The sequence below is a fragment of the Chlorocebus sabaeus genome, chromosome 11, assembly GCF_047675955.1.
Source record: "Chlorocebus sabaeus isolate Y175 chromosome 11, mChlSab1.0.hap1, whole genome shotgun sequence".
Lineage (NCBI taxonomy): Eukaryota > Metazoa > Chordata > Mammalia > Primates > Cercopithecidae > Chlorocebus > Chlorocebus sabaeus.
Genome location: NC_132914.1, coordinates 61,788,507 through 61,814,474, shown reverse-complemented (window position 1 = coordinate 61,814,474; position 25,968 = coordinate 61,788,507). Strand labels below are relative to the sequence as shown.

The 25,968-nt window shown below is 42.5% G+C and overlaps 1 protein-coding gene, 1 long non-coding RNA gene and 1 other non-coding gene across 3 annotated transcripts in view; 2 read left to right on the top strand and 1 right to left on the bottom strand.

Annotated features, from left to right (window-relative positions):
• C11H12orf56 (chromosome 11 C12orf56 homolog) overlaps window positions 1–25,968 on the top strand; it is a 115,892-nt gene that overhangs the window by 19,740 nt on the left and 70,184 nt on the right. The window contains exon 2 of the mRNA XM_037996845.2: window positions 14,946–15,108. Within this exon, the coding sequence (XP_037852773.1) occupies window positions 14,946–15,108 (163 nt within the window). The remainder of the gene's footprint in view (window positions 1–14,945; window positions 15,109–25,968) is intronic.
• LOC119624074 (small nucleolar RNA U13) lies at window positions 11,875–11,978 on the top strand. Its single transcript, XR_005240162.1, has one exon. It is a non-coding gene; the product is annotated as a small nucleolar RNA U13 (small nucleolar RNA).
• On the bottom strand, window positions 17,982–23,350 carry LOC140712776 (uncharacterized). The gene is made up of 3 exons (XR_012094528.1): window positions 23,045–23,350; window positions 21,901–21,975; window positions 17,982–19,350 (listed from the first exon to the last, which is right to left on the bottom strand). It is a non-coding gene; the product is annotated as an uncharacterized lncRNA (long non-coding RNA).

Below are 25,968 nucleotides of genomic sequence, written 5' to 3'. Positions count from 1 at the left end.
AGACAGAGTCTTGCCCTGCCTCCCAGGCTGAGGTGCAATGGCATGATCTCAGCTCACTGCAACCTCCACCTCCTGGGTTCAAGCAGTTCCCCTGCCTCAGCCTCCCGAGTAGCTGGGATTACAGGCATGCATCACCATGCACAGCTGATTTTTTTGTGTTTTTAGTAGAGATGGGGTTTCACCATGTTGGCCAGGCTGGTGTCGAACTCCTGACCTCCAGTGATCCACCTGCCTTGGCCTCCCAAAGTGCTGGGATTACAGGTGTGAGCCACCACATCTGGCCTATCAGCTTGATTTTAATAGTGTATAAAAATTTTGCTTCCATATAGCTCTGTTCTCTCCCCCTCCTTTGTGCTATTACTGTCATACAGATTACATATTATACATTGTGTTCCCATCAACACAGATGTATAAATACTGCTTTAGGCAGTGGTCTTTTAATTAGATAGGAGATAAAAAGAGTTACAAACAAAAAAATTCATTTCAAGGTCAGGCACTGTGGCTCACACCTGTAATCCTAGCTCTTTGGGAGGCTGGGGCTGGCAGATCGCTTGTAGTGATGAGATCAAGACCAGCTCGGCCAATATGGTGAAACCCTGTCTGTACTAAAAACACAAAAATTAGCCGGGCGTGGTGGCACATGCCTGTAATCCCAGCTATTTGGGAGGCTGAGGCAGGAGAATCACTTGAACCCAGGAGGCAGAGGTTGCAGTGAGCCGAGATTGCACCACTGCACTCCAGCCTGGGCAACAGAACAAAATTCCGTCTAAAGAAAAAAAAAAAGTCGTTTAACTGTCTTTTATTTTTAACTATGTAGTCATTTTTTTTTTTTTAACCTATGTAGTTTTGTTTTTTTGTAGAGAGATGAGATTTCACTATGGTGCCTAGGTTGGTTTTGACTTCTTGGCCTCAAGCGATCCTCCTTCCTTAGCTTCCCAAAGTGCTGGGATCACAGGCATGAACCATGATGCTGAACTCTATGTAGTTATCTTTAAGAGATTTCTTAATTTGCATTCAAGTTACTCCCTAAGTTCTTTTATTTCAGCCTGAAGGACTCTGTTTAGTTAGTATTTCTTGTAGGTTTGCTAGTGCCAGTATCTTTCACAAAGTAGAAGAGACCTCAAACCTATTCCATATTTTTCGTTTTACACATGAGGAAATCAATCTCAAAAGAGGTTAAGTGACTTGACTGAAGTCACACTGCTAGTTAGTAGTGGAAGCCACACTATAAATCAGATTTCCTGACTGCTAGTTTATAGTTTTCCCCACCATTCCAAATTTTTGTCAAGATGTCAACTGTGATGACCCAGTTTGGTGATGATGTACTTAACAATAGGGCACAAAAGAATGAATTGGCCCATAAGAATTTAATTAGAATAATGTATTTCTGGTCATGAGATTGCTGTCTGCCTGATGGCTTTCCTTCAGACACTTTAATATGGTTCACTCAGAATTCTGATTTCTAAGTGATTTTAATCCTGACCCATGTACATTATTTTGTGTTAAATTCATTTTTTAGGCTTTCATAGTCTGAGGTTCTCTTTCATGTTTCAATCTCTCTTTGATGTCAGGCCTTTGATAAGATACTCCATAGGTGGACGATTCCTGAGAATGCATGAGAAATGAAGACATTTGCCACCACACAAGCAAAATGGGTCAATTCAGTAATTAGGAAATCTGGAATTTGTGAGGGTTTTGTGACATTTGTTACAGTAATCATGTTTATGTTGTACAGTATCTCTCCTTAGGCTGGGCATGGTGACTCACACCTGTAATCCCAGCACTCTGGGATGCTGAGGTGGGAGCATCACTTGAGTGGAGCAGGTTGACGCTGCAGTGGCCATGACTATGCTACCGCACCCCAGCCTGAACAAAAGAGCAAGACCTGGTCTCAGAAAAACAAGGCCGGGCGCGGTGGCTCACACCTCTAATCCCAGCACTTTGGGAGGCTGAGGCAGGTGGATCAACTGAAGTCAGGAGTTTGAGACCAGCGTGGCCAACATGGTGAAACCCCGTCTCTACTAAAAAATACAAAAAAATAGCCGGGGGAGGTGCGGGCGCCTGTAGTCCCAGCTACTCAGGAGGCTGAGGCAGGAGAATGGTGTGAACCCGGGAGGCGGAGCTTGCAGTGAGCTGAGATCCGGCCACTGCACTCCAGCCTAGGCGACAGAGCGAGACTCCGTCTCAAAAAAAAAAAAAACAACAAAAACCATTGTCTCATAGTGAGAATACAAAAATTTACTTTATTGTAACATTGTCCTATCTCATAATGGAAGCAATTTTATTTTTAGACCCATAGTATTTTAGTTTCTTTAGATCTGTATATATATTATAATATATAATAGAATATATTATGTATACCTGAGCCTCCCAAAGTGCTGATATTACAGTCGTGAGCCACATGCCCTGCTGTTTTATATTTTGTGTGTCAGTTTGTGTAAGTTGAGAGCATAGGCTTCATTTTGAATCTCTGGTCTGCCACTCATTAGCAGTGACAATTTGGGTAAGTAACTTAGTTCTCTGAGCCTTAGGTTCCTTGTCTTCCCTTATAAGACGGGCATAGTGGCTGGGTGCGGTGGTTCATGCCTGTAATCCCAGTACTTTGGGAGGCTGAGGAGGGCAGATCACGAGGTCAGGAGTTCGAGAGCAGCCTGGCCAACATAGTGAAACTCCGTCTCTACTAATACAAAAAAATTAGCCGAGCTTGGTGGCGGGCACCTGTAGTCCCAGTTACTTGGGAGGCTGAAGCAGGAGAATCGCTTGAAACCGGAAGGCAGAGGTTGCAGTGAGCCGAGATCCCGCCACTGCACTCCCGCTGGGGCAACAAGAGCGAAACTCTGTCTGGAAAAAAAAAAAAAAAAAAAAAAAAAGGAATAGTTTTAACAGCTGATGAAGTTTTCTGCAGATTAAATGATATACCTATAAAGCACTTAAAGGATCATGTAATGAGTGTTCAATGAATGTTAGTTCTTATATTCTATGTGACATTGTTTCAATATTTCATTTTTTTTTTCCCTTTCCCCATCTTCATGCTGGAGAGAATCTGGCCACAAGGATGAGAATTTTTATGAATCCTTTGAAAAGGAAGGATGGGGCAGTGGGCTGACCTCTCTCTGACTTCTAGCCTGGGGTAGGACAAAGCCATGCAGTGCCCAAAGGAGGCAGAGTGAGAGTGGTCTAGGCAGCCAATGGCTCATGCCTGGGTATGGTTATCCCACTGTGTAGGGGGCTCCCAAGTCTGCCATCCTGCTTGATGATTCACTGAAAGGACTCACAGGATTCAGAAACGCTTTTATATTCACAGCTACATTTATTACAGCGAAAGGATACATATTAAAGTTAGTAAAGGGAAAAGGTGCATGGGACGAAATCTAAGAGGAACTGCATACAAATTGCCAGTGCTCTTTTTCAGTGGAGCAGCATAGACCTGCTTACTTCTCCCAGCAACGTGCGACAACATGTACAAAGTGTTGCCAACCAGGGAAGCTCACCTCAGCCTTGGTGTTCCATTAGTCCCATAGGCATGCAAGGCCTACATGAGTGAGTGACTTCAGTTACTCAGACGCCAGCACCCCCAATGCCTCTTCACTGCTCCCTACCCTTGAGCAAAAACAGGTGTTTACAATAAATCACATTGTCAGGATAAACTTATCTGGTCCAACTGGTACAGTATAGTCCAAGGTTTCAGACATGCAAAAACACTTTTAAAATTTTTTTTTTAATTAAAGAAATTTTTGTTTGTTTTGTCTTTTTGAGGCAGAGTCTCCCTCTCATTGCCCAGGAGGGAGTGCAGTAGCTCAATCTCAGCTCCCTGCAACCTCGACCTCCTGCAAGTAACCGGGACTATAGGCACACGCCATCGCACCCGGCTAATTTTTGTATTTTTAGTAGACACAGGGTTTCCCTATGTTGCCCAGGCTGGTCTGGAACTCCTGGGTTCAAGTGATCTGCCCACATCGGCCTCCCAGCGTTTTGTGATTACAGGCGTGAGCCACCACGCCCGGCCCAATACTCTTTAAAACAAACAAACAAACAAACAAGCAAAACAAAATGGAAATAAATTTTAACATAGCAAATGAAGACAGCATTTTGCAAATTTATCACTCAAAGGAATTATCTATTTGAGGAAATCATCGTGTTACACTTTGATAGATGATATGTTACAGCTTTTACACCAAAAGTGAAAAATGAAATTAAAGAATGAAACGGGACCAAGGTAATGCAGGTCAGGGGATTAAAGGTGAAGGGTCATACATTATTAAAAAGATCCAAAAGGATGACTGATTTCTCATCAGTGTTCCAACGGTGGCCTTGTGCTAAACTCGAACATTTAGGCATACATTCAAGCACCTTTTTCCGCAAAAAGATTTGTACATGACTACTTTGGCTATTCCCATGATCATCTCTAGGTGGAACGGCATTGAGAACATAGTAGGTGCTGGTTCCAAAGAACACACTTCAAGAAACTCTCCTCTGGCAACCATTTCCCCTCTTCCTCCTCCTCTCGAAGGGGCCCCTAGCGTGCGCCCCAAAACACTTTTATGGAGCAGAATATTCCAAGGTTTCGAGGTGATCTCCCTGCCGTGGGTCAAAGACCAGTCCTGATTCAAGCCTTTCTTTGGAACATACGGTGTTTAAACAACTCAGCCCTGCTGAGTTAACCCTTTCCTGCACACTTACCTGTCCTTTTAGCCTCACAGATTGAGAGCAGGTGCACCTCGTAGGGGGCCAGCATGTTCGTTTTCCTTCAGCAGGTAACATGGTTGTTTTAGAGTTTTCTCAGTGCCCAGATTTTACTTTGAGAATAGTAATTGGTGTGTCACTTGGTTCCAAACCACTTGAGGGTTATACATTCAGCACTGTCAGAGGTGTTTAAGCCAGAACAATTCCATCTTGAATAGGGACTGCGTAATATGGGCCACATTCCCAGGAGGTTAAGGCATTCTAAGTCACAGGATGAGACAGAAGGTAGGCACAAGACACAGGTCATAAAGACCTTGCTGATAAAACAGGTTGCAGTAAAGAAGTCAGCCTAAACCCACCAAAACCAAGATGGCCATGAGGTGACCTCTGGTCTTCCTCACTGCTACGCTCTACCAGTGCCATGACAGTTTACAAATGCTGTGGCAACCTCAGGAAGCTATCCTACATAGTCTGAAAAGGGGAGAAACCATCAGTTCCAGGAATTTCCCACCCTTTTCCAGAAAACTCATGGATAATCCACCCTCTGTTTAGCATATAATCAATCAATAACCATAAAAATTGGCTATTTTTTAATGGAGTAGCGTGTGGAGTAGCCATTCTTATTGCTTTACTTTCTTTTTCTTTCTTTCTTTTTTTTTTTTTTTGAGACGGAGTCTCGCTCTGTTGCCCAGGCTGGAGTGCAAAGTTGCTTTCACTTTGCAGTGTGGACTCACCCTGAATTCTTTCTTGTGCCTGATCCATGAACCCTCTCTTGGGTTCTGTATCAAGACCCCTTTCTGGTAACAGCACCTTCCAAAGCAAGTTTTAGGCCAAATATTACAAAATGTTATAATTTATGACAGGGAGTGAGAACTTAGGAGACCATTTGCAACTAACTCCAACTTCCCCAGCCCCAGTTTCTAAGGAGAAAAGATAGCTAGTTGCTGTTACTGGAAAGGGGTCCCGATCTAGACCCCAAGAGACGGTTCTTGGGTGTCATGCAAGAAAGAATTCGAAGTGAGTCCGTAAAGTGAAAGCAAGTTTATTAAGAAAATAGAGGAATAGGCTGGGCAAGGTGACTCATGCCTGTAATCCCAGCATTTTGGGAGGCTGAGGTGGGCCGATGACCTGGGGTCGAGGGTTTGAGACCAGCCTGACCAACATGGAGACACCCCATCTCTACTAAAAATACAAAATTAGCTGGGCATGGTGGCACATGCCTGTAATCCCAGATACTCGGGAGGCTGAGGCAGGAGAATTGCTTGAACCTGGGAGGAGGAGGTTGTAGTGAGCTGAGATTGCAATTGCACTCCAGCCTGGGCAGCAAGAGCGAAACTCAATCTCACACACACACACACAAAAAAAAAAAAAAAAAAAAAAAAACAAGTAAAGGAAGAAGAGAATGGCTACTCCATAGGCAGAGCAGCCCCAAAGGCTGCTGGTTGCCCATTCTTATGGTTATTTCTTGATTATATGCTAAACAAAAGGTGAATTTTTCATGCCCCCCTTTTTAAGACTGTATAGGGTAAGTTCCTGAGGTTGGCATGGCATTTGTAAACTGTCATGGCACTGGTGGGAGCATAGCAGTGAGGACGACCAGAGGCCACTCTCATCACCATCTTGGTTTTGGTGGGTTTTAGCTGACTTCTTTACTGCTACCTGTTTTATCAGGAAGGTCTTTATGACCTGTATCTTGTGCTGCGCTCCTATCTCATCTTGTGACTTATTATAGAATGCCTTAACCTCCTGGGAATGCAGCCCAGCAGGTCTCGGCCTCATTTTACGCAGCCCCTATTCAAGATGGAGTTGCTCTGACTCAATTATCTCTAACATTACCGTTTATATTGGTGTGGCATACAAGTACAGTGCTGGGCCAATAATAATTTTTTTTTTTCTTTTTCTGAGATGGATTCTTACTTTGTCTCCCAGGCTAGAGTGCAGTGGTGTGAATCTCAGCTCACTGCAACCTCTGCCTCCCTGGTTCAAGCAATTCTCCTGCCTCAGCCTTCTGAATAGATGGAATTACAGGTGCGCACCACCACACCCAGCTCATTTTTGTGTTTTTAGTAGAGACCAGTTTCACCACATTGGCCAGCCTGGTCTCAAACTCCCGACTTCAAGTGATCTGCTCACCTCGGCCTCCCTAAGTGCTGGGATTACAGGTGTGACACCACACCTGGCCCAATAATAATTTATGCAATTATACTTAAAAGAGTTGATTTATCAAATGCATATAAATAATGTGATTTCATTGTTATACCAAAGGTTTTTTGTTGACAATTCTTACGGGGGGAAAAAAAAAAGTATGTGTCCTGATTTGGACTTTTAAAATTATTTTCAGGTATATATTACTTAGATATTATTGCCTGTGCTAAAAAGGGTCTGGATAAAGGCAGTTCTTCCAACTTTCATAAACAGTCCTAAAAACAAATTTGATGTTATATGAAACATAAAAAATCTTAACTTATTTTCAACCTAAATAAGCTAAATAGCCATTCAAAATAGAACTTTACTCACCATACTTAGAGCTTATTTTAGGACAGTTAGAAAATTTTAAAATTATTTTATAGGATCTTTACAATATCTTTCCTATCTCTGTCTGTCTGTCTGTCTATCAATCATCTGTCTATCTACCTACCTACCTATTATCTGTATTTTTTCACATTTTGGGGTTAAATGGAAGGTTTGGTTTTTGAATTTTCTTTTTTCTTTTTTAAGATGGAATCTTGCTCTGTCACCCAGGCTGGAGTGCAATGGCGTGATCTCGGCTCACTGAAACCTCTGCCTCCCGGGTTCAAGCAATTCTCCTGCCTCAGCCTGCCAAGTAGCTGGAATTACAGGCGCCTGCCACCACGCCCAGCTAATTTTTGTATTTTTAGTGGAGACGGGGTTTCGCCATTTGGCCAGGCTGGTCTTGAACTCCTGGCCTCATGCAGTCGCTGGCCTCAGCCTCCCAAAGTGCCGGGATTACAGGCATGAGCCACTGCGCCCGGCCAGTTTTTGAATTTTGTAAAAATGTCTCTGATGTAAAAGCAAAAAAATATTTCTTTAAAATTATACCATGTCTAAACTAAATTGCTAGCAAGGGATTGAATTCAGCTTTGTCCCTCTTAAGAGCTTCTTTTCGCTGGGCGCAGTGGCTCACTCCTGTAACCCTGGCACTTTGGGAGGGCGAGGCGGGTGGATCACTTAAGGTCAGGAGTCCGAGACAAGCCTGGCCAACATGGTGAAACTCTGTCTCTACTAAAACTACAAAAATTAGCCAGACATATTGATGGGTGCCTGTAATCCCAGCTACTCAGGAGGCTGAGGCAGGGAGAATTGCTTGAACCCGGGAAGAGGAGGTTGCAGTGAGCAAAGATCACGCCATTGTACTCTAGCCTGACTGACAGGGCGAAACTCCGTCTTAAAAAAAAAAAAAAAAAAAAAAAAAAAAAAGAGCTTCTTTTCTTTCTTCAGGCTCTGAGAGCATGTTCTTTGGATTAAGCTTTCCTGCCCTGTTCAGTGCTCACAGTGGAAAAGCTTTCAGAAAACTCTTTACCCCCCAGTAGATGTGTCAATTAGACTTGCTTGCTCCTGAGTGGTCCTCTCTGGCTTCACAAACATGCTGTGGTCTTTACAAAGAGACATTTTTAAAACAGAGATTTTTATTTTTGAAATTTTTTTTTTTAAATTTTTAAAAGTATAAAGGAGGAAATAAATCTTTTCCTTCTACCCATCTTAGGTTCATTGGCTTGGGGCCCTTGTAACAAAGGATAGATTAACAAGAGAAAAACATACACATTTATTTCAGTTTTATGTGACATGGGAGCCTTCCTAAGGAAATGAAGATCTGAAGAAGTGGTTAAACCTGAATGTTTTTATGCTTGGTTTGATGAAGAGAGGAAAGTCATGGAGAAATATAATAGGACAAAGAAAAAGTATGATCTCAGTGTAACAAATTGGAGAATGTTAGGCCTATTTGTTCAGATACTTTATCCTTTCCTCTGGATACAGGGAGGGCACCTTTCGCATGAGGGCTCCATGACCTGCATCAAAAGAAAGTTAGAAAATTATTCCTAGATTTTATGACCTGCTTCAGATCAAGGTCAAAAAGTGCTTCCTGTACATGTCATTCCTCAAGTTCCTTCAGCTTAAAATAATCAATCTGGCGAAGTGCCCTGTTTTGGGGTAGTATGTCCTGAACTCCATCATAAGCAAATAAGGAAAAGAAGAAACCACCCTCCTTTCTCTAACACTTTGCCCTCTTTCCTCAAGTCCAAGTTGAATTAAATGTTTCTGTTAGAGTTTTGTTCTGTCTTACGATTTTGTGACCATAAGTTTTGCAACTGAGATTATTATTATTATTTGGAAACAGAGTCTCACTGTGTTGCCCAGGCAATGGTGTGATCTTGGCTCACTGCATCCTCCCTGTCCTGGGTTCAAGCAATTTTCCTGCCTCAGCCTCCCAAGTAGCTGGGATTATAGGCGTGCACCACTACACCTGGCTAATTTTTGTATTTTTAGTAGAGATGGAGTTTCACCACATTGGCCAGGCTGGTCTTGAACTCCTGACCTCAGGTGATCCGCCAGCCTCAGCCTCCCAAAGTGCTACAATTACAGGCTTGCGCGACCATGCCTGGCTGAGATTATTATTCTTACTTTTGAGACAGAGTCTCACTGTGTCGCCCATGCTGGATTGCAGTGGCACGATCTCAGCTCACTGCAATCTCCGCCTCCCGGGTTCCAGCAATTCTCCTGCCTCAGTCTCCTGAGTAGCTGGGATTACATGTGCATGCCACCACACCTAGCTAATTTTTGTATTTTTAGTGTACATGGGGTTTCACCATGTTGGCCAGACTGGTCTCGAACTCCTGACCTAGTGATCTGCCTGCCTCAGCCTCCCAAAGTGTTGGAATTACAGGCGTGAGCCACTGCACCCAGCCGAGATTATGATTTCTAAATCAATCAATAAGAGAGAAAGGGGGAAATGAGAAATCACAGTACTTTTGGTACATAATCTTTTGGTACTACCACTATTCATAGTTTGTTTTTATCACATCTGTCATCATCCCTCCTTTTACATACACAAATATGTCCACTTGTTTGTGTGACAACTATCAGTGTAATCACATATCACCTTATAGTGATGGAGGCCTTGTAGGATATATAGAAGTGGCTTTTCTTTTTTCTTTTTATTTTTAGAGATGGAGTCTCCCTCTGTCACCCAGGCTGGAGTGCAGTGGCATAATCTCAGCTCACTGCAGTCTCTGTCTCCAGGTTCAAGCAATTCTCCTGCCTCAGCCTTCTGAGTAGCTGGGATCAGAGGTGCGTGCCACTAAGCCTGGCTAATTTTTGCATTTTTAGTAGAGATGGGGGGGGTCTCACTATGTTGGCCAGGGTGGTCTCGAACTCCTGATCTCAAATGATCCACCTGCCTCGACCCTGAAACTATTGGGATTACAGGCACGAGCCACCTCGCCTGGCCCGAGATCTCATCTCTACAAAAAAAGTAAAATAATTTAGCCCAGCCTGGTGGCATGTGCCTGTAGTCTCAGCTACTCAGGAAGCTGAGGTGGGAGGATCACTTGAGCCTGGGAGGCAGAGGTTGCAGTGACCTGAGATTGTATGACTGCACTCCAACCTCAGCTACAGAGCTCAACCCTGTCTCAAAAGAAAAAAAAAAAAAGAAAAAAGAAAAAAAAATTTTGATTGATAACACATATTTCAGTTGTCTAACATAATAAGGCAAAGCATCCCTAAGACTGATACATAGGCAATAAAAGCATCAACAAATCTCCCATAAAAAAATTTCTGAAATATTTATGTTATTACAACTTACTTAAGAACTTAACTACACAAATTTAAGCTAAGGAACTCTGAGCATCTCTTCGGACTTGACAATTCTTCCCATGAAACAGTAGTAAGTAGACCAAATTATTTCCAGCCTCCTCTTCTCATAAGTTGAAAGACCACATTTTGTGTGCTTTTTTTAGGAGCCCGCTGATAAATCTCAAAGATGTTTTAGGTGTAAAATATATCCTGAGATTTTAATATATTTCTTTCTTATAATTAGAATCTTATTTGGGGAAGGCAAAAATCAAGTGTTTATTAAAGGGGATTTTGACTTTTGGTTAAGAGAGCATCATGGGTGCCTGAGAAACAACGCCTGGTTACCTAGTTAGTCAAAGTGACAATAAAATATTTAATAATAGGCATAGAAAGCAACATGCTTGAAAAGAATGTTAGATATCGTAAACTCCAAGCTTCTCTTCAAAGAATCAGTATGTCAGTATGTTCAGCTCTCTTATTCTCTGTTCTCCATTTTAAATTTAACTTCTTGGTTATCTTCGCCCTCTTCCCTCTAGTTTCAGTAAACAACTTTCCCACTAATTCTAATCAGTAGTTCACATCTGTTCCCCTCGTCACCTGCTCTGTCCTGACACATCCTGAGTTACCTGTTCTGTAACCATCCTTCGTGCCAAACTACTCACCCCACCACTCTGACTCGTACCCCTGCTGTCTTTAAAATAGCCAATCGGAATTAGCTTAGACTGTGCAGTCCAACCCTAGCCAACAGGGGAATGACACAGGAGTAGGATCTACCTGCGTCAGGAATAAGAACCCCTTCCCCTCCTTTGTTCAGGTATGCTTTTGCCATTGCTCCATCCGCCAGTTGCACCCTTCTATGGAAGTAACAATTGCCTAGCTGAGAAAATTCTTTATCTGAGCACTCGTTCTTTTCAGCACTGAGGAACAAGCATTTGTTTCTAAGAAGAACCTCTTTCACAAGCATGGAAACTTTGTAAATGAGCACATTGATTAAACATGACCAAAATATATAACCTCTCTGTAAAATATAAAAATAAGCTTAAATGTATTATTTTTTTAATTTTTTTTTTTTTTTTTTTTTTGAGATGGAATCTTGCCCTGTTGCCCAAGCTAGAGTGCAATGGCATGATCTCGGCTCACTGCAACCTCCACCTCCCGGGTTCAAGCGATTCTCCTGCCTCAGCCTCCTGAGTAGCTGGGATTACAGGTGCACGCTACCACACCCGGCTAATTTTTTGTATCTTTAGTGGAGATGGGGTTTCACCATGTTGGCCAGGCTGGTCTCAAACTCCTGACCTTGTGATCCACCCAGCTCGGCTACCCAAAGTGCTGGGATTGCAGGTGTGAGCCACCATGTCAAGGCAAGTGTATGTATTTTTTATCCTTTTGAAGTTCATAAGCATGGTGATTGGGTTTTCACACTCATGTGTGAGATGTACCACCCGCAAAGCTTGTTATGATGTGGGCACATTACCCATCTGACATGAGAAGAAGAAAAAACAAAACCACATGTATATGCACTTAAAATAATGCTCAAGTAGCCAATGTTTCAGTATTCTTTCTTACTAACGAATTATTTTGGTGTCTGATGATTATCTATTAACTCAATTTAATATCTGCCCAAGGCTTTAAGTTACCTAAGGATCTTGGAAATTATCTTCAATCTGAGATATTATAAAACATAAAGTTGAAGTAAAAACCTATCAGAATAATGATTTCATTATATTGAGCACAAATTTACATTTTTTTCTAATTTTTTGAGATCCTGTCTCAAATAAAATTAAAATTAAACTACTGTTCAAATCATAAAAATAAATAAGACTAATGGAATTAAAATTGTTTAGCCTATTTCAGAGAAAGTTGAGTGGTGATTTCATGTACAGATTCATTAACTGGTTTGAATTACTCTACATATTTGAAAATAATTTTTAAAAATTGAATTCGAGTAGATACTAATAGCTTTTTATTAATTCATCTTCCTATCTTCAATTACTTTGATTTAGATTTTATAAATTGTATTACTTGATATTTCTTTCTTAGATTTGTGAAAAGAAAAATGAAACTGCATGATGACAGTAAACATTTTTATCTAAATTCTAGGTACTCACAAAAAGCCTACACAAGAATTCTGCCTGAGCCCCACCTTTTTATCTTTTTGAGATGGAGTCTCACTCTGTTGCCCAGGCTGGAGTGCAGTGGTGCAATCTCAGCTCACTGCAACCTCCACCTCCAGGGTTCAAGCGATTCTCCCGCCTCAGCCTCCCGAGTAGCTGTGACTACAGGCATGTACCACCACACTTGGCTAATTTTTGTATTTTAGTAGAGACAGGGTTTCACCATGTTGGTCAGGCTGGTCTAGAACTCCTAACTTCAGGGGATACACCAGCCTTGGCCTCCCAAGGCTGTGGGATTACAGCACTTTGGGAGGCCAAGGCAGATGGATCACCTGAGGTCAGGAGTTCAAGACCAGCTTGGCCAACATGGTAAAACCCTGTCTCTACGAAAAATACAAAAAATTAGCCAGGTGTGGTGGCACGTGCTTGTAATCCCAGATACTTTGGAGGCGGAGGCAGGAGAATTGCTTGTACCTGGGAGGTGAAGGTTGCAGTGAGCCGAGATTGTGTGATTGTACTCCAGCATGGGCGACAAGAGCAAGACTTCATCTCAAAATAAAAAAAGAAAAAGAGATGGGATCTTTCTATGTTGCCCAGAGAGGGTTACCGTGGTCATAGACAAGTGCACAGCACAGATCACAAGCACACTACAGCCTCAACTCCTGAGCTCCAGTGATTCCCCTGCCTCAGCCTCCAGAGGAGCTGAGACCACAGGTGGGCACCATTGTGCCTGTCTCACTCTTAGCTTTTCAATCAAATGCTATTGCTGCTTGTCATAGAAAGCGAAGTAGGCTGTTACAGAGAAGATCTAAATGTCCTATCTATTTATTGAGAACTTTTCCCATTTTTATCCAGAATAGAGAACAGAGCACGTTGGAGAGAAGCACATTTCCAGTAGTTCAAACCTAGATGTTTGCTTCACAGACTCTGTGGACTATTACCTATAAATGGACATTGTCTCCTGCATAGAAAAATCTTAGTGTAAAATCAATTAATTTTACATTTTTGAGACCTTTATGAAAAAATTATTTTTAAAATGGAAGTGGACCAGGCACGGAGGCTCGTGCCTGTAATCCCAGCACTTTGGGAGGCCGAGGCAGGCGGATCACCTTAGGTCAGGAGTTCAAGACCAGCCTGTCCCACATGGTGAAACCCCATCTCTACAAAAATACAAAAATTAGCTGGGTGTGATTGCAGGTGCCTGTAATCCTAGTTACTCAGGAGACTGAGGCACGAGAATTGCTTGAACCCAGGAGTTGGAGGTTGTAGTGAGCGGAGATTGTGCCATTGCACTCCAGCCTGGGTGACAGAGAGAGACTCTGTCTCAACAACAAAAACTACAATAAAATGGAAGTGGAGAGGGATGTATTTTAACAAATACTGTAACAAAACACTGTTAGCGTTTATGTAGCAATCTATAGTGTAAATAGTTTCTTGGGTTCTGTTGCTGAGCACATTTTTAGTAAGAACTAAAAAAAATAGAAAAATAATTGGGAAACCTAAGAAGAAGAAAAGGAAGATGTCCCAGTGGAGAAAATGAGGGGGGAGGGGGGAAAAAAAAGAAGTCAGTTTAAACTTGCCTTTGGGCCGGGCGCGGTGGCTCAAGCCTGTAATCCCAGCACTTTGGGAGGCCGAGACGGGCGGATCACGAGGTCAGGAGATCGAGACCATCCTGGCTAACACAGTGAAACCCCGTCTCTACTAAAAAATACAAAATACTAGCCGGGCGAGGTGGCGGCGCCTGTAGTCCCAGCTACTCGGGAGGCTGAGGCGGGAGAATGGCGCAAACCCGGGAGGCGGAGCTTGCAGTGAGCTGAGATCCGGCCACTGCACTCCAGTCTGGGCGACAGCGCGAGACTCCCTCTCAAAAAAAAAAAAAAAAAAAAAAAACTTGCCTTTGGGCCGGGTGCCATGGCTCATGCCTGTAATCTCAGCACTTTGAGAGGCCGAGGTGGGCGATCACTTGTGGTCAGGAGTTCGAGACCAGCCTGGCCAACATGGTGAAACGCTGTCTCTACTAAAAATACAAAAATTAGCCAGGTGTGGTGGCTCATGTCTGTAATCCCAGCTACTCAGGAGGCTGAGGCAGGAGAATCACTTGAACCCAGGAGGTGGAGGTTGTAATGAGTTGAGATCGCACCACTACACTCCAGCCTGGGTGTCAGGGTGAGACTCCCGTTTTGAAAAATAAAAAAGTATATATATACAGACACACACACACACACACACACACGTAGAAACAAAAAAACTTGCCCTTGGTTTTAGGGGATTTATTATACCAACATAGGTAAGCAATTGTATTTGTCTTCAATTAGGTGAATTATTTTTTTTTTCCAGATTGATGATTACCCAGAATTTTTGAGCTCGCCAGATGGAGAAATCAGCCAACACATTCGTATCATCTATTCTTCAACTGTTTTGAAAAAAGAGTGTAAAAAGTCAAACGGTGTCAGGAAATTCCTATTTCCATTTCATCATACTAAAGCTAACAACGGGAAAGGTAGGTACTTCCAGTTTTTCTCTGGATCTAAGGCAAAAAAAAAGTATGTAATATATTTCTTAAAATTGATGCAGGATATTTTGCTCCTTAGTTCAGGTAAAATCCAGGTTCTTATCACACAGCCAGGAAAATTAGGCATGGGGACACATTGAAAGATGAAAGAGAGTGGGATTTATTAAAAGAAAGCTCTCAGTGGAAAAAAGGAGTCTGGCCAACTGGCTCTCACCTCACAGATTGAGTATCAGTCCGCCACACACAAGAGCTGAAGACACCGGGCTCATCCACCCGCACAAGGCTCAAATTCCTGGTGGTTCCAACCCTACTCTCCCAGCGCACATGTGGACCCGCCCAGACAAGGCCCTGGGAAGGTTTCCTTATCTTCCTCCTGCATCTATCATTCTCCAGTCGAAAGAAGTACATCTAAGGCCGGGAGCGGTGGCTCAAACCTGTAATCCCAGCACTTTGGGAGGCCCAGACGGGCGGATCATGAGGTCAGGACATCCAGACCATCCTGGCTAACACGGTGAAACCCCGTCTCTACTAAAAATGCAAAAAATTAGCTGGGCGTGGTGGTGGCACCTGTAGTCCCAGCTACTCGGGAGGCTGAGGCAGGAGAATGGCGTGAACCCGAGAGGCGGAGCTTGCAGTGAGCTGAGATCCGGCCACTGCACTCCAGCCTGGGCCACAGAGCGAGACTCCGTCTCAAAAAAAAAAAAAAAAAAAAAAAAAAGGAAGTACATCTAGCTGCCATTAGAATAAGGATAAGAACGAGGAATGATCTTAACTGCTTCCAGCTGACGGGGGCGCTGTTTTGGGAAAATGGCAGTCAGATCTCCCTCAGAGGCCTATCTCAGGGTTCCTTCTGCAAGGAACCCTGAGATAGGCCTCTCTGGTGCTCTGGTTGCATGACTATTTGGAGTTTAACGGCCTGAAAGTGAGAAGAGATAAACTGGCTTATTAGAAAACTTGTATCAAAAGGAAATAAGGGTGGTGGGTAAGGACAGCTCAAAGACCCTGAGACCTTTTACTAGTTTGCACAGGGAGAGGGGAGCCAAAAGCCTGAGTGGTAAAAAAAAAAAAAAAAAAAAAAAAAACCGTTTACTCTTTTGCTGGCATGTTGGGCTTCTGGGTTCCCTTCCCTCGAGCCCAATCTTAAGTCAACCAGTTTAAGGTTTGGGAAAGTAACTTTTTCCAGTTTGGAGGATGTATCCAAAGGGAGTATCCTGTAGTACCGACATACAATTACCTATCTGTGAAGAGAGGACAGAGGAAGAAAGAGGAAAGAAAATGACTTTTTTTCCCCAGGGGGTTCAGGATGCATTCGAAAGGGATACAGCTTGAAGATGAATGGCTACTCCTCTATTAATAGAAAGAGGGGAGTGAGGCATCCCACATTCCCATCTCTTCCTAGCGAATACCCAGTATACATGAGAAGTGAAGCATCCCTCTTTCTTTCTTCCATCCTTATATCCCTGAGTCTCAGGGACCACATCAGGGTGCCATCCATGGGTATCAAAGCGGCTTTCACTAATGTTAACCGGGGAGCCTAGGGGCTGGGAATATATACTCTTACTCATGTACACCTTGTCTCCCCTGCTGTCAGTAGCCATTGAGTTCCTTAGACTTCATTTATGCCATGGATATCAGCACGACCTTTTTTCATGAATTGGGAAGCTTGGCTTAATTGGCAGGAATCAGTCATGCTTACCTGTGCTGTGCCTTTTAACTTCTGTTATTGCCTGCACCTGGATCCTTCAGATCCAGCTTTCTTTCCTGGGGCTTTGACCCAAAGCTTGGAATTGAGTTTGGGACAAAAATGTGTCTGCGGGGGAGGGGGTTGCATAGACTCCTTATGATAAGCCAAATGCTAAGGTGGAATTGAGTCCTCCTCTAACAAGGGAGAGAAAAGGATGTCTGTGACATGCCCAGATAAGTGGTGGCTATATTTATTCTTGCTAAGATTTGGGTGCATGGGGCTTGGCTTTGGTTAACTCCCTTGGTCTTATTTTCCCAAATGGCAGGATGTGTAGGATAGTTTCTCAGAACCTGAATAGTGATCCAGATTTTTACATTACCCATCCCCTTTTGTTCCTTATGAGCTACAGCCAGAGATTGCTGATTGGTTCACAGGAATAAACAGGGTTAGTCTAAAATGTGGGCAAAAACTTAAAAACAGCTAATCTAAAAAGTCTAGAATTTAATGACAAATATTTAAGTTTTGAAATATAATTTCTTTCTCCCCAGTCCTCATTTTTGCTAAAAACAAATCATGATAGGACTGAGTTGTTTGCAAAATAGACTTTAGTCTTATATTTGACCTGATTATTTGCATAAAGTGCAGCAAAGATAATTATTTTTACATAGGCCTTTTAGACTGGCTTTGATGAAACTCTGTTCCACAAGGAATCTCAGATAAGACTTTCTAAAGCTGAGCCCTGCCAGGGGCTAGTACCCTCAAATACCTGAAAGTTGGGTAAATGCCTCTCCTCTTGAGGTCCCAAGAGCATGGGGTTCCTGGATCTGTTAGAAAGTGACATTCTTTACTCACCACAAATTAGCAACCTGGTGTGGGGACTGTATAGACAACGTATCAGGCCAGTTTTCCCAACAGGCTTTTATCAGTTCTGCAAGTCAAGCTTGACTCCTTAAAGGGAAGCATACCCTTCCAAGCATACCCTTTGACAAGGCATACCCTTTGACAAGCCTTGGTAAAACAACCAGTTTCTCCAGTTGCATCCTATTGCAAAGAAAATGGATTTTTTTTTTTTTTTTAGCCACTCTGTGGTACGTTGTTACCCGATCAAACTAATGCAATGATGTACTCAAACTTGAATTTCATTTTTCTTTATTTTTTCCATAGGTTATTGGGGTATAGATCATATTTGGTTACACGAGTAAGTTCTTTATTGGTCATATTTGGTTACATAAGGAAGTTCTTCAGTGGTAATTTGTGAGATTTTGGTGCACCCATCACCCAAGCAGTATACATTGCATCCTATTTGTAGTCTTTTATTCCTCACCTCCCTCCTACCCTTCCCCCCCAAGTTCGGAAAGTCCATTATACCATTCTTTTTTTTTTTTTTTTTTTTGAGATGGAGTCCTGCTCTGTTACCCAGGTTGGAGTGCAATGGCATGATCTTGGCTCACTGCAACCTCCACCTCCTGGGTTCAAGCAATTATCCTGCCTCAGCCTCCTGAGTAGCTGAAATTACAGGCACCCACCACCATGCCTGGGTAATTTTTGTATTTTTAGTAGAGACAGGGTTTCACCATGTTGGTCAGGCTGGTCTCGAATTCCTGACCTTGTGATATGCCTGCCTTGGCCTCCCAAAGTGTCAGGATTACAGGCGTGAGCAACCGTTCCCAGCCTATTGTATCATTCTTATGCTTTTGTGTCCTCATAGGTTAGCTACCACAAATCAGTGAGAATGCACAATGTTTGCTTTTCCATTCCTGGGTTACTTCACTTAGAATAATAGTCTCCAGTCTCATCCAGGTCACTGTGAATGCCGTTAATTCACTCCTTTTTATGGCTGAGTAGTATTCCATCATATATATATATATATACACACACACACACACACACACACACACACATATGCCACAGTTTCTTTATTCACTCATTGATTGATGGGCATTTGGGTTGGTTCCACAATTTTGCAATTGTGAATTGTACCACTATAAACATGCATGTGCAAGTATCTTTTTTGTATAAAGACTTTTATTACACTGGGTAGATACCTAATAGTGGGATTGCTGGATCAAATGGTAGTTCTATTTTTAGTTCTTTAAGGAATCTCCACGCTCTTTTCCATAGCGGCTGTACTAGTTTACATTTCCACCAGCAGTGTGGAAGTGTTCCCTGATCACCGCATCCACACCAGCATCTATTGTTTTTTGATTTTTTGATTATAGTCATTCTTGCAGAAGTAAAGTGGTATTGCATTGTGGTTTTGCTTTGCATTCCCCTGATCATTAGTGATGTTGAGCTTTTTTTCATATGTTTGTTGGCCATTTGTATGTCTTCTTTTGAGAATTGTTTATTCATGTCCTTAGCCCACTCTTTGATAGGATTTTTTTTTTCTTGCTAATTCATTTGAGTTTGTAATAGAGTCTGGATATTAGTCCTTTGTCAGATGTATAGATTGTGATGGCAGGAGAATCGTTTGAACCTGGGAGGCAGAGGTTGCAGTGAGCTGAGATCACACCATTGCACTCCAGCCTGGGCAGCAGAGCAAGGCTCTGTCTCAAAAAAGAAAAAAAACTTACTTCAGTTTTCTATTAGTTCAGTCCATTCAGTTAATTCTTGTTTTGCTTGATATTTGTGAACAATTCAGCTCTTCATGAGTCCTTACGTTTTTCTTTTATTCCAATGTCATAATCTCAAAAGTTATCAGAAACCTGCATTTGAAAGCACCTGTCAAAGTTCTATAGCTGATTATAAACCATCCTTTGAAGAAGATCAAGACAAGACAAAAAACTTAACATAACAACCTTAATTGTGATTGCTAGCCTATAGTCAGACCTTAGAATTTTAGAAATCCCATAAATTTTGGAACATATATTAATATTATTCCCTAAAATATAACCTGAGGAAGATTAAACATAATTTTGGCAATCCCATGTACCTAAACATATCAGGTAATCCTGTTTACCTCTCTTCTGTATGCCCCAGGGGCCGTCTGTAGCATCCAAAAACTAGCCATCAAGAAGGACAATTTTGAAACTGAAGTTTGATTTGGAGAAGACTGTTAAATATATTAGAGGCTTCAAGCACTTGATGTTATGAAAGAGAATACCAGATTACCTTATTTGTTTTGCCAAAATGATGACTTGGAAATTTTTAAAAAAGCAAAAACCTTTTATAACCCTTTACGAATTTTGCTGAAGAGCAGATTAGTGCCTTAAGAGTACCTTGTTGTGCTTTTATTTTAATTCTCAATTTGCAGAAAAACCATATAACACCCCCCTCCCTTTTTTTTTGGATATGGAGTCTTGCTCTGTTGCCTAGGTTGGAGTGCAACAGCACGATCTCAGCTCACTGCAACTTCCGCCTCCCGGGTTCAAGCAATTCTCCTGCTTCAGACTCCTGAGTAGCTTGGATTATGGGCATGTACCACCACACCTGGCTCATATTTTATTTTTAGTAGAGATGGGATTTTGCCATGTTGACCAGGCTGATCTAGAACTCCTGTCCTCAGGTGATCTGCTTGCCTTGGCCTCCCAAAGTACTGGGATTACAGGCATGAGCCACCATGCCCAGTCCATGTAATACCCTCTCGAATTTAGTCAGTCTGTTCACACACAGAATTTCTTTTGCAAGATTAATTCTTACAATCATTCCACAACTCGTTTAAACCTTTAGGTTTATCTTATCTGATTCAAAATAATCCTTTAATCCTAGGCAAAAATTTACATTTTGATGACTTCTGCATTTTACCAATAATCTTTAAGACTGTTTTTATTTCTCAAAAATTAAAGTTATGTGAACTAAAAGGTACCACAGCTTTCGTCTTCCCTTTAAAATGTATTTGATCCAAGTGCTTATCCTTCCTTAAGTCAATTAATTAGATCTCTTTTTATAGACATCACACACACCACACATGTATAACTAGACAGACAGGTAGAAGAAGATCCAGTCTGGGGGACAGAGTGAGACCCTGTCTTTAAAAAAACAGGGAAGTCAGGCCGGATACAGTGGCTCAGGCCTGTAGTCCCAGAACTTTGGGAAGCTAAGGAGGGTGGATCATGAAGTTAGGAGTTCGAGACCAGCCTGACCAATATGGTGAAACCTCATCTCTACTAAAAATATAAAAATTAGCCAGGTGTGGTGGCATTCACCTGTAATCCCAGCTACTCAGGAGACTGAGGCAGGAGAATTGCTTGAACTCAGGAGGTGTAGGTTGCAGTGAGCCGAGATCATGCCACTGCGCTCCAGCCTGGGCAACAGAGCAAGACTCTGTCTCAAAAAAAAAAGTTACTAGGCTGGACATGGTGGCTCACGCCTGTAATCCCAGCACTTTGGGAGGCTGAGGTGGGCAGACCACTTGAGGTTAGGAGTTCAAGACCAGCCTCGCCAATATGGTAAAACCCCATCTCTACTAAAAATACAAAAAAATTAGTTGGGTGTGGTGGCACACACCTGTAGTTCCAGCTCCTTAGGAGGCTGAGGCAGGAGAATTGCTTGAACCCAGTGGGTGGAGGCTGCAGTGAACTGAGATTGTGCTACTGCACTCCAGCCTGGGCAAGACAGAGTGAGACTCCATCTCAAAAAACAACAACAAAAAAAAAAAACAAAAAAACATAACTAGATAGATAGATATAGATATAGGTATAGATATAGATTTTTTTTTTTTCAGACAGCGTCTTAATTTGTTGCCCAGGCTGGAGTGCAGTGGTACGATCTTACCTCATGCAGCCTGGTCCTCCCAGACTCAGGTGATCCTCCCACCTCAGTCCCCGCAAGCAGCTGAGACTACAGGTGTGCACCACCACATCTGCCTAAGTTTTAAATTTTTTGTAGAGACGGGGACTCACTATGTTGCCTGGGCTGGTCTCAAACTCCTGACCTCAAGCAATCCTTCTGCCTTGGCCTCCCAAAGTCCTGGGATTATAGACGTGAGCCACCACCAGACTCAGATATATATATATGAAAAAAAAGGCAGACTGTAGCCTGCAGCAGCTTAGGAGAAATGGGTGAGAAATCTAAAAGAATATCATAGCTCATGACTGCAAAATACTTGTCCACATTCTGGGAAGATTCATGGTTTGTGCTCTTAAGCAAATACTTACATTTATGACCTGGGAGGAAAGTGCCTATTAACCAAGTTTTGCTAACACGTTAATAAAGAGATGACAGCCATCTTCCTATTGAAAACAAAAAAGAATGTTAGAATCTGGACCCCATTTGGTCAGTTCTTATTTAATTTTAATAATATTATTAACATCCACAGATTTAAACGAAAGTTTATTTTGCCAAGGTTAAGAATGTGCCCATGACACAGCTTCAGAAGGACCTGATGACATGTGCCCAGGGTGATCAGGGTGCAGGTTGATTTTATACAGTTTAGGAAGATCTAATACAGCAGTCAATACATGCAATATTTCCAGTGGTTCAATCTGGAAGGGTGGGAAAACTCGAAGGTGGGGTGAAGTAGGCTTCCTGGTAGTAGGTTGATTTAAACATTTTCTGATTGGCAATTCACTGAAAGAGTTACTATCCATAGAAAGGAACGTATGTCTGGATTATAATAAGGGGTTTTATAGACCAAGGTTTTATCATGCAGATGAAGCTTTCAAGTAGCAGGCTTCAGAGAGAATAGACTGTAAATGTTTCTTACCAGACTTAAGGTCTACATTGATGCTAATGCTTATTGGCTTTTCCTGAATTCCAAAAGTGAAAGAAGTATAATAAGTCATGTCTGACCCCCACTTCCTAGCATGGAGTGACCTAGTATTTCAGGTTAACTCTGGAATGCCCTTGGCCAACAGTAGGGGTCCATTCAGATGGCTGGGGCTAAATAATTTTATTTTTGGCTTACATGTAGATGCTTAAAAAAAAAAAAAAAAAGGAATTTTATAGCCAAAGGGTGGGGTCAGTGGGTAGAAAATTACTAAAAGGAAACATCAAGAGTGACATGGAATTCTGGCTAAATGGACCTAACAGGATTCTTGCTGAAGACAGGCCAGGGTAATTAGGCATCACCTGGGGTATGGTGGAGGATGAGGAAGCTGATCAGATGTAAAGAATGATGATACATGAAGGATGGGGGATTCTGGCTAAACCAACTTATCAGGATTCTTGCTGAAATTGGACAATACAGAGAAGAACATGGAAGTCCAAAACTCAAGGACTACTTGAGAAATTCAGGGGAGTCTGAGCAGAGTTTGGTTAAGGAGATAATCTTTTTCACCACCCAAGACCTGGGATACACACCTAGATGAAAAGATGAACAGTCACCTTTAGATCATCTTCATAGAGAGCTCAGCATCTGATGTAAGTTATTTCTCTACTGTGCCCAAGGAGATCTAGAAGAGAATGGGAGGATGAGGATTCAGGGATGCTGGTACTCACCTGGCTCTGCTGGTACTGCCCCGCCTTCATGTTTCACATTTTGGGCTCTTTCTAAGCTTTTTGTGTGAAGACTTTTACAAATCCAAGGACAAATGAATAAAAGTAGAATATTATGTATAGCTCAGTAATACATTGTTTATTTTCATGGTCTATTTTATTTTTGTTTGTTTGTTTGTTTTGAGACATGGTCTTGCTCTGTCACCCCGGTTGGCGTGCAGTGGTGCGATCTCAGCTCACTGCAGCCTCAACCTCCTGGGCTCAAGCAGTCCTCGTGCCCCAGTCCCCCAAGTAGCTGGGACTACAGGTGTGTGCCACCATACCTGGCTAGTTTTTTTTTGTAGAGACAAGGTTTCACCATGTTTCCCAACTGGTCTCAGACTCCTGGGCTCAAGCAATCCACCCGCCTCTGCCTCCCAGAGTGCTGGGGATTACTTATAGGCATGAGCTACTGAGCCGAGCTTTATATTTTTAGAGACAGGATCTCACTCTGTCATCTAGCCTGGAGTGCAGTGGCACAATTACAGCTCACTGAAGACTTGACTTCCCCTATCTCAAGTGATTCTCCCACCTCAGCCTCCTGAATAGCTAGGACTGCGAGCATAGGCCATCACAGCTGGCTGATTTTTTTTACTTTTATTTTTTGTAGAGACAATGTCTTGCTTTGTTGCCCAGGCTGGTCTCAAACTCCTATGCTCAAGCATTTCTCCCATCTTGGCCACCCAAAGTGCTGAGATTACAAGTATGAGCCACCATGCCAGGTCTTTATTTTACGTATATATATATATGGTGAAACAATAAAGAATATGTATTTGGTCCTTGTGCCTAGTTCCTCACACAGAGCTTCTGAAACATTTAGAATTTAGAATTTCCTGAGTGATAAGAACATTGTTTGTTATTCATAACAAGCTCCTTTCAACAATAGAACACATGCTAATGAGATGAGGTTGAGAGTATGACCCATGAGGAGGTGTGCTACATTCGAAAAGAGCCTCATGAATTTTCTAATTTATTTAAACAAAAATCTGGACAACAGACATGGGAATGGATATTAAGGGTGTGGGGTAATGGTGGAAGGAACATAGAATTGGATCAGGCTGAGTTTATTGATTTGGGCCCACTAAGTAGGGACTCTGCATTTAATGTTGCAGCTTGGGGAGTTAAAAAAGGTTCTAATAGTTTATTTGCTTGGTTTGCTGAAATATGGTTTAAAAGATGACCCACTGTGAGTGAGCTGGAAATGCCTGATCTCCCTTGATTTAATGTAGGAGAAGGGATCCATAGGCTTAGGGAGATTGGGATGGTGGAGTGGATTAGTCATTTTAGACCTACTCATCCCAGCTGGGAGGGTCCAGAAGATATATCCTTGACTAATGCCTTGCAAAATAGATTTGTGAGGGCAGCGCCCGCATCTTTGAAGAGCCCTGTAATTGCTCTTCTCTGTATGTCAGATCTAATGGTGGGAACCGCAGTCACTCAACTACAAAATTTAAATACAATGGGAATAATTGGATTCCGAGGTGGCAGTGGCCAAGTGGCAGCACTCAACTGTCAAAGGGAAGGTAGACATAGCTACCGTAATGGACAGCAGAGGCAAAGCAGCAATCAGAATAGTCTGACTCACATAGAGCTGTGGTATTGGCTAATTAATCACAGTGTTCTTAGAAAATGAATTGATAGGAAGCCTACTGCATTCTTACTTAATTTATATAAGCAGAAAACTTCTAGGTCAAATGGAAAAAAGACTAATTTGAATGATGAAAACAGAGAATCACGGCCCCTCAATCGATTTCCAGATTTGAGTCAGTTTACAGACCCAGAACCCCTTGAATGACGGGGAGGCCATGTCCCCTTAAGGAAGGACCTCACTACATTACGAACAATTTATGCAGTGAATCTTTCTCCCATCATTCCCCCAGGAGACCTTTTAGCAGGGTAACTGTGTAGCCTTTTAGCAGGGTAACTGTGCATTTGGGAATGGGAAATGATCAGACATTTAGGGGACTACTGGACACTGGCTGAGCTGACATTGATTCCAGGGGACCCAAAACATCATTGTGGTCCTCCAGTTAAAGTAGGGGCTTATGGAGGTCAGGTAATTAATGGAGTTTTAGCTCAGGTTCAAGTTACAGTGGGTCCAGTGGGTCCCCGGACTCATCCTGTGGTCACTTCCCCAGTGCCAGAATGCATAATTGGCATAGACATACTGAGCGGCTGGCAGAACCCCCACGTTGGCTGGTAGAATGAGGGCTATTATGGTGGGAAAGGCCAAATGGTGGTGATTCTCACCACATCCTTGTTCAGCTGTCTCCCATTTGGCCTGTGCAGAAGACGGATGGATCCTGCAGAATGACAGTGGATTATCGTAAGCCTAACCAAGTGGTGACTCCAAGTGCAGCTGCTGTACCAGATATGTTTTCATTGCTTGAGCAAATTAACACACCTCCTGGTACCTGGTATGCAGCCATTGATTTGGCAAATGCATTTTTCTCCATTCCTGTCCATAGGCTCCTCCTACCTTTAAGTCAACAGGCCAAGAAGGCAGTTACAGTGTTGGCTGGGGTGATTGACCTAGACTATCAAGTCTAGGTCTACTACTGAAATCAGTTTACTACTCCACAATGGAGTTAAGGAAGAGTATGCATGGAATACAGGAGATCCACAGCCCAATTCAGGCAGGACTACAAATGACCCAGACCCTTCATGAATGAAGGTTTGGGTCACTCCACCAGGAAAAAAAACCATGACCTGCTGAGGTGCTTGCTGAAGACAAAAATAATACAGAATGG